The 9,587-nt window shown below is 39.2% G+C and overlaps 1 protein-coding gene across 1 annotated transcript in view; it reads right to left on the minus strand.

Moving 5' to 3' along the window:
• The window catches only part of NAV2 (neuron navigator 2), a 96,011-nt gene that overhangs the window by 35,648 nt on the left and 50,776 nt on the right, over window positions 1–9,587 (minus strand). The window contains 4 exon segments of the mRNA XM_010190272.1: window positions 1–48; window positions 2,177–2,221; window positions 4,556–5,023; window positions 8,886–9,587. The exon segment at window positions 1–48 is cut by the window's left edge and continues 13 nt beyond it. Of these exon segments, the coding sequence (XP_010188574.1) occupies window positions 1–48; window positions 2,177–2,221; window positions 4,556–5,023; window positions 8,886–9,587 (1,263 nt within the window).

Below are 9,587 nucleotides of genomic sequence, written 5' to 3' on the forward strand. Positions count from 1 at the left end.
CATTCTTTTGCATCTTCTTGATTACGGAGTTGGGAGGATGGAGTATACCTGCAAAAGCAAACCTTTTTTTTCTAAGATGAACTTTGACATTTGTTTAAAATTTAAAAAAAACCAAAACAACCACAAAATATCACAAGTCTTGGAGAGGGAGAGAGGGAAAGAAAGATGGAAAAATGCTAATATGAAATTTAAGGATTAAAATGATACCTAACCAATACAAATTTGAATTAAGGAACCATTCTAAACTGTTCCAAATTCATTCTACTGTTTGGCAGGATGGGGGAGAACCCAACTAAAGCAAACCAAACTCTTTTCTTACGGCTTCAGTAGTAACCAAACTAGTAGTAAAGAAAAAGCTACAGCTAGAAGTTGTGTACTATTCTACTGTAGAATAAAATACAGCCTGTATTATGTAAGTATGATTGAAAAATAAAAATATAATTAGGAAATCCTTTTCTTTCTTTAAGTTATGCCAAAATTCTATCACTATCTTAATATTCTGGTGTGTCACTAAGCTTAGCTGTCTTTATGTCATATTATAACCAAATTTAAGTCAACAAAGCCATTATCAGATTCTTAAACAAGTTGTGACCCAGTAATTCATATTCTAGAGACATTAATATAAAGGCCTGTAGAGGTGTATCCCATTTAGTTCAAAACTAACAACATTACATCATCATAAAGGAGACTACGTTTAGCCTTTACTGAAGGCAGGGAAAACAGTGGAAACATTGCCTATGCCAACATCAACGGCTAAACACCCACTGGCTTCATCTTAAGCAAACTTTTAAATCTGCTTCTGCATATGTCTGAAAAATAGGTATGTTACCAGAGGTGTTATGTAAAATATGTGATAGGGTACAGTTATCAACAGAAAGACCATCATGGAAACACTTTGTTGATGAATTTCAGTGTCTGTCTGATGAGAAATCTGCTTTTGAGAAGTATTTACTTTTAATTAATTATATTCCCTCCAACTACATAATCCACAGTAAGGTATCACTTATTAATACTATTTTAAATCAATGTAAACACAGTAATAATTAACACTGCAAAAAGTCAAACTACTTTCCAAAAATACATTAATTCTTCTGCTTATGCCTCAGCATTTAAGCAACAGTTCCTGATTATCTGCAACTGAAATTTTGCACATGTATTGGTTTATGAAGTCTACAATCTAAGGACTTTTTTTGTAGAATATCTGCCTCTTCAGTAGTCAAATCTTTCGTTCTTAAAACAGAGTCTTTATTTATTAGAGACATATTTGACAACCACAGAAACATTTTAAACGAAACGCCATTTTAAGAAAGGCTTTTGGCACTTGGCTTTGTGGGATAAAGCTGCTGTGAAGAACAACGTGTGTAGCACAGAGTAAACTGCAGCTGCAATTCTGAGGCATCAACTCAGTGCTAGAAGCTGCAATTTTCTACATTGTCCGAGATCTCTTCTGTAAATTCTATAACAATTAAAGCATTTAATTAATAGACCTAATGTTGACTGTTTTTCTAGAATTGCTCATATCAAAGGAAAACTCTTTCTCTGTGCATTTTTTAAGTTAAAAAGAACGATAACCTTACAGATATATAAAACGAATTAGCAGAAAATAGTCAAAAGTTTGAGGATTTCTTTTTTCTTGAAGAGTAGATGTTATTTCTGTAAGCCTTACATATTTAGGTATTCTAAAGGAAATCTCTTTTAAAATTACTATGTCCAATCTCATCCTAAAAGGTTTGGTATGACACTGAAAATCTTTTCTATTTGTATATCAAAACCAAGGTTCCCAGGAGTGAAAATTATCTCAAGTTATTCCATGTAATAGCCACAGAAGCTGCAAAATTATTATTTTCAAGTCAAGTGCGGTGATGGTTTGAGATCAGGTTTTCAGCAATTCAGCCAGCAAAAGCCACAGTTCTTGCTCAAGCGGAGAAGCCACTGGATGAAAAAAAGCACAGTGCTCAATGGTCTTCTTTGGGGAAGACAGAAAGACAGAAAGACAGAAAGAAAGACAGGAAAAAAGACAGAAAGAAAGAAAGAAAGAAAGAAAGAAAGAAAGAACCAACCAAAGATTGTTGCCACCTCTTGCAAACTGCGACCAACATCACCAGCCACAACAGAAACACAAAGCAGACTCCAAAGCCACAACAAAAGCTGTTCAACCGTGTGGAAACACCAATACCTGAGTCCCTTCTTAGGCAAAGTGTTCCTATCAAGATGTGGGTCGCTGCAGAAAAGTTAAAAGAAAAGAACTTCAGAGAAGAACAAAAGGGAAGGAATAAGATCAGGACAAGAAGTACAAACATCTGCATCACCTTTTCAGAAGAAAAGGTGCTGGAGCCTTCCTACAGAAACATGCAAAACCCTCCTTACCCAGACATGAGGATTTGCACAAACATGCATCTGGTACCATGCCAGTGAACCTCATCTGTTCACAACGTGGTTCTGATATTTCTCCTACCCACAATGAACAAAAATGTCTCTTTAAATGTCAAATGGATGCTTAAGAATGTGCTTTCCAGCAGGCGTGAGGCAGACTATTTGTGAAAACTGATGAGAATCTTCAAGTCCAAACCACCTTCCCGTAATTTCTTTCAGCAGACACCATTCAGCAAATGCAACTAATTACTGTTAGGCAGCTGCAATATACAGCAGTAAAAGTACTGAGCCCAGACCATTTAAATTTTCAAATCTTAGCTTAAATTCCATTAGCGAGGTAAAATGAATCTATTAGCCATCCAAAACACAAATATTTACGTTTATGTTTTTACAACTGATTAACTTGTAACTGAGCAGAGTCTCTTAATTTGTTTTTAAAGAAAATATCCATGTGCTTAAATGAATTAACTTAATGGCAATCCTTATATAGCTAAATTACAGCGTGGGTGTGCTACAGGCAGTGAACAAAAGTGAGCTATAATGCTTAGATTCGGGTCATCTTTTCCCAAACTTAGCATTCGCCTTTGCACATATGTGCCCAAGTCCCAGCAAAACACTCACGAGCCAAAGTGCAATAAAAGACTGACAACACTGAACGACACCAAGACTTCACAACAAAAAGGACAAGTCTGAAAGGCAGTGGGAAAAGCAGCATGCCAGAGGAATGCTGAAATGCTAGTGAGAGTTTAGAGTGGTAGGAAAAAAAAGGATAAGATTTGCAAATTGCCTTTAGCAAAGAAACAAGAAAGCAAAACAAAACCAAAAAATCCCACAATCCAAACGATGTTCCCAGTAACAAGAGCAACACCAAAAACATGCCAACTCTGCTGTATGCCATTATCCAGATTGATTTAGGTCGATAAATGGGGTGCTTGAGGGGACTCTCACTGGCATGTCTTTGTGTCATGTCACACCTGAACGATGAACACAGCAGAGGACTCAACTGAGCACAGTCAGTCACAAAACAATTTGCTTCACCGAGATGGGCAACAAAACCTACAGCCTTGTGCATACTCCTGTCCTGACACAGCATTACCTGTCCTGCCTCCTGGGCAAAGTATTTCGGCAGAATTTGGGGCTAGCAGCAGGGGAAGAAAGAGGGCTAGAAGAATCAGTCCAACAAGACAGAAAACAAGAGAAGGAATATTAGAATGGAAAGAGGAGAGAACAGAAAGGAGTTATAATAAAACACAAACAGAAACCCAAACTCTCAGAACATTATAGTCAGCAGTAATTTTCTCCACTGAGATGCAACTACAAAGTACTTGCTATCTGACTACATAATTACACATCAAGATATAACTGATTTCCAGTGCTTGCAGGGGTGCTACTGCCTTCTAGAAGGGTTGACTCAGAGAGCAGGCACTGCAAGCCCTTGTCTGATTTATCTCGATGTTAGCTCACTGTGCCGTTAATACAGCTCTGATGCTGAAAAAGCAGTCCCGTTGTCTCCTCCCCAGCCAGACTGTTCTCAACTCCTACTTTGTGTCCACACAGATACCAACGAATCTTATTGTGTAAGGAGCTGGGGAACTGAAATACAATTCATTTTTCAGTGGGACCCATCTCCCAGTCAGGTTCACTAAGCACTCACAGGAATTCCATGTAATCAAAACACTGTAGGGAGCAGCTGGAGATGGGACAGGGCAGCAGGGAGAGGCCGAGAAGGGATCAAGCGACTAGGGAGAGACGGACTTCTCTTTTCAGCATGACCTCTATCGTTTAAAAGCTTGTCAAATGTTACAAACAAGAAGTTTAACAAGAAATAGTTGGGTTCTCAAATCAAAATTATAATAACGATGTAGGTTTTTTTGGTATCACTACCAGATCAACTTTGGAAGGATAATATATGATGCAAAATTCAGTATCAGGCATAATATGGTAGCAAGAAAAGTTGTCACGTTGGCTACCACAGCAAATTAAAAACCAAATTAAGATCCTCTGGCTCTCAGCTGGGCCCCTTGCCTGGAATGGCTTTTGCATATGTTCTAGCAATACCATTCAGTATTACATTGTACGGAGCACAACTTGATTTGAAGCAGTGTTGGCTTCTGCTGCCAGGACTTCATTAACATTTAAGATACACAGAAGTTTAATGGAAACAAGAGAAAAACCTACTAACCTTTCAGACAATGTAGTCTTAACACTGTTGGTTCGGACAAAGGGAGTCAGAGAATCATCTTTAGAAGCTGGAATCAAGCCACTGGAGGAGTTATGGCTCAGCCCACCTCCACTGCTCAGAGAGATATCAATGGATTCACAGCTGGTATGAAGACTGCTGACAGACTGGTATCCAATGCCATCCTTGCTAACAGCAGAAGAGCTACTCGCGTTGGTACCCCACGTTAAACTGTTGGAAGGAGCTGAATGTGCTGAACTGGGACTAGAAGCTAGTGGAGATTGATTCATATCTGTGTTTTTACTATACAGAGGACTGCTGCCCCCACTGCTCAGCATACCACTGCCTGATGGTGAATCAAGATTACCCTGCTGGTTCATAGTAGCGTGAGGATTGGAGATGACTACCGAATTTTTCATATTTTCAGCTGTTGTGATGGGAACTTGTTTACTAGGCTTGCCACCAAAAAGTCTGCAAAAAAAGACAACGTGAAAAATACATAAAATGGAATACTAAATGCAAGGATATTTATATTTATATTTAGACCATATAACATCTTAGCTTCAGAAAACCAACATTAAGTAAATGATCCTAAATTGGACATACACAACCATAATTTAATAAAACTTCTCATGTTCACATCCCCTTCAATAACAACTGGAGATAATTAAGATAGCTTCAAAACCACCTTAGGCGTTTCTTTGAATCATCATATACTACTTTCACAAAGCTAAAACACAGTTTCACAGAACTAAAATATAGCCATGTTGTCTTCTGCTCCTTAAGGAAAAGGGGTAACAGAGAAACACACTACTGGTTTATCTAAAGCATGGAATATTAGAGGTTGGAAGGTCCAGGTCAATTCTGTGCAAATCACCACAGGCTCTGCACAGGAGCAACGTTTGCTGCGATGTAACAGGAAAAAAATATTTACTGGTATTAAATGTAGGTTTGTCTCATTTCAGGAGCCAAGCTGGCTAGAAAGCACTTTATTTTTTTTTTTGAGTGTAAAATGGAATTTTACCTGGTTTGGCACCTGGAATGGACTCAGTAAAAGGCTCCCTGAGTGCCAGAACTAGTGCAAGGGAGGGAATGTAAAGGCACAGTTGGAGGAGGATGACAGCAGCTTTTCCAACTTGTATCGCGTTAGCCAAAAGTTCAACATGTCTTAGAAGTGAACATGCTTAAGACCAGATTATCAATCATTCTAAAACTGATCCTCAAAATTACGAAGGAAGTGCAGCTTTTGACTGCAGCTTCAAAGACCCACTCCAAAACACTGTCTCTGTTTCTGCCATTTAGCTCCTATAACTGTCTTTGGAACATGAGCTTTCCTTACACATACCTAAATGGATTTGCTTTCCTCTTATCAACAGTGTGGAGTATTGGGGGTGAAATCTTTCAAAGTTGATATCTACTGGACTGTAGTCCTCAGAATAGAGGACTACAGCATTTCTATACAAGAGCTTCTAAAAACTTACGGACAGGTATGCACCGAGCAGAACTTTCTGTGTTTTTGAGTACGCCCAGATTGCCTGTATCACACATACACATTAAGTAATTTTGTTCAACGCTTTCCAGAAACACAGGCTGTGTAATATAGCTGGGAACTCTACAGCACACGTGCAGTAAGTGCAGCAATGCCCAGAAGCACTGTACTTACTGCACCGCTGCTACCTGCAGCTCCAGTGTACCTGTGCAAGATGCCTGGAACACATCTCAGCTGCATGGCTGCTGTTGCATACTTGCCACAAAACACCTGGACGACACTGCTGGATCAGGCTAAGATGCCCATCTACATCTGTCTCATAACCCAGCACTGCTCTGTGCCATGATCCTGCATGCACCTGATGTAGACAGACATTCACAAACCAGCACAGATCTGGCAAATTTAGTTCACGTGGACACCACACCACACCTCACTGATTAGGCGACACTGACTGAAGAGACATCAGTCTGAATGATAAAACTCATTCCTAAAGGGATTTAGAGACATTTAGAGTCTAGGTTTTATTTAATGTCATTAGAGTAAGTATGAAGAACAACGTCAAACCATACTGCAATGATACATGGCTTTCTGCAGCAATATCAGCTTAGGGTATTCCTGCTCCTATGACACTGCATGCCGCCTCTTTAGTTGTACTGGGGGGACTGTACTCTTAGAGGTAGGATCCTAGAGCTTAAAAAATACACCAACCACCCACACAACAGTTTTACAGGGTGTTTTTAAGCTACACAGTCTTCCCCAAACTGCTTCACAGCACCTCTAATACAACTGAAAGGATGTTACACGTCAGCACAAACAGAAACATCTTGCTGCCAAAGGCAGTGTTTGGTCAAACCACAACCTCAAAACAAGCACCTTCAGAAGAGGATGTGGTCTGGAGAGGATTCCTTTCAGTCCAGACAAAATCCAACCCAGCCAGCCATTCACATACCCTACAAGGAAGGACATACCCTGCAAGGAAGGGCATCTCTCTACTCCTATCTACTATTACTGACAAGGGACTGACATATCTGAGCTGGTTTCTGGATCATACATGTCTCCCATTAGCAGAAAAGCAGTGTATTATATACTGCAAAGCGTGAAGGCCCAATTTAAAGATAAAATACATCAAGATAAATGGTGGTTTCACTTAAGGAACAAGCCAGACATAACACTGGAGCTAAAGGGAATAATGAGAGAACAGAATTTCACTGTTTATAACAGCATAAAAGTTACGTATATTCACAGACTTACAGGTAAACCTCTATAATTACAAAGATTTTTAATTTATCGTATAATAATAACTGGATTCTAAGTTATTGTATAATATTAAAAAAATTAAAGGTCTAAGAGGAATCATGCAAAAAACAATGTGTGCAATTCATCTTAACTGACTATGAAAATTAAGCTCAAAATTTTCTTAATTGTCATTCTAGAAATCAGTAATAAGCAGACGAGGCCAAATTCAACTCCAATATATTTCAATATATGACTATTTAGACAGTCTGGTGAAAATTCAAGAGTGAAACTGTAAAGCAAAATGAGGGAATAGTTAAATCGAGCTGCAATGTCTCCTCTTTGAAGTTTATTGTATTTCTAATGCAGTATTTCAGCTACATAGCTAGCAACATGGCTTTATAGTAATAAAAGAAATTCCAATCAAATTTCAAGATTAATGTGCCTGAGGTTTACAGCACTTGAAAATCTGTATTTCTCATTGGGTATGCCACAGAAATAAAAATTATAGTAGAGATTTTCTTTTTAAGTAGCCACTGATGAAAATTAAATGTTCTAAAAGACGTCCTATTTAGCGATAACCAGGAATAAAATAAAGGAAGTATCTTGAATTATCCTCACGTAGGTTCTTCAAATAAAACCACCCATGTAAAAAGAAACAGTTTACAACCCTACAGCGTCAGCCTAAGCTGCCATCACAGCCATTATGCTTGCACTGGTGCTTCAGATGGAATGTGGCTGTCTCACATCACTGAAAGCAGGATGACGTAGCATAACTGTATGGGTATTATGGGCGTCAAGACAAAATGAAATGCAAAACACTGCAACTTGAAACAGACAAGCTACTCAAGGTCAAATTAAATTGGAAAATAATATTAACGGAACCTTTCACCAACATATCAAGGCTTTGATGTACACTGCATCAATAAATTAAATCCTGACCAACTCAATGTTCATGTTAAAAAAATGAGTGGGGTAGTGGTGGAGAAACAGAAGACAGAGAAGACTTTTGTTTAAAAAATATTATCAAAAGAAAATTCAACCCAGCTTAGACAGTAACTTTACTTAGGGTTCTTCTACATACACTGGCCTAATCCACACAACTGAAAGATCAGTTTGGGTTAGGTATATGAATTTATGTATGGCAGGTCAAATTATGATGCTGTTATCATGAAAATCTGAAATAACTCTCCTGCTGTAAATTTATAATTTGATCCACCATTGGAGTATTTTCAGGTTTGTTACATATACATTGGTGCAAGAACTCTCCAGTGACCTTCAGGTAAGAAAACTTACTCCTGTGATATCTGCACGGATAAAGCTTTCAGGCATGATTTTTGTAACAGAGAGACTTGTAACACAATTGCCAAACTTTCTGCCAGACGGGTGGGTTTTTTTCCCCCAAAGGTTAAATTTTTGCTGCTGTCGCATGATGTAGTATTTACAACACTGGCCAACCTGTTTATGTGAAATTAAATGTAAATACAAAGACCTTAATGTAGGACACTAAATAGTAAGTGCTCCACAAAACACAGCCAGGCCTGGCTCGAAGACTCCTGAGCATTCAGCTCTGACTAACATCATTGCACAATCAACGAATTTGTTGCCTACCTGCGCAAAGTGGGAGAGGCCACATCGGGGTACTTGGCTCCTTGCTGGTGAGTACTTTGAGCTCCACTAGAAGCAGTCTGTGATGCAGGGTTCACTTTAACAGAATTACATGAGGCCACGCTTTCGTTGTCAGACGAAATCCCTTTCTCTTTATCAGTCTGATTGACTAATCCTGGCAGAGAGTTTCCAAGGATTACCTTGGCAGGCTCTCTCATTTTAGGGACAGGCAACCCGGCTGACTTGCTGCTTATGTTGGAGTCTATGCTACTTGTGCTAGATCTATTCCCAGCTCCACTTCTGCTACTGGATTTACTGGGCCGGGGTAAACTACGATACTGAAGATTAGTTCGGGTGCTAAGCGCTAAGTAGCCATCATCCTGGTTCTGTGAGCCATCAACACTAGTCTTCCGACCAGTGGTCCTACCCATGAGTCCAGATGACTTTGGGATTTTTCCCAGGGTAGCCGATCTACTGGTGATAGTTGCCCCACTGGCAGTGATTATAGTCATGCCTATGGCTGACCCGCTCTGTTTCTTAAATCCAAATGTATTAGCATTAGCAGCAGTTGTTCTAGAGTTACTTGTGGGAAGCTTTTTGGATTCATCACCACTGCTGCGTCCTGCATCTGATGGGGAACGTTTAACATGTCCAGCTTTAGGAGATAGTCTACCCTTTTCTGATACCTTGGCGTCATCAGTTTTC

Source organism: Mesitornis unicolor, unplaced genomic scaffold (assembly GCF_000695765.1).
Source record: "Mesitornis unicolor isolate BGI_N332 unplaced genomic scaffold, ASM69576v1 scaffold42748, whole genome shotgun sequence".
Lineage (NCBI taxonomy): Eukaryota > Metazoa > Chordata > Aves > Mesitornithiformes > Mesitornithidae > Mesitornis > Mesitornis unicolor.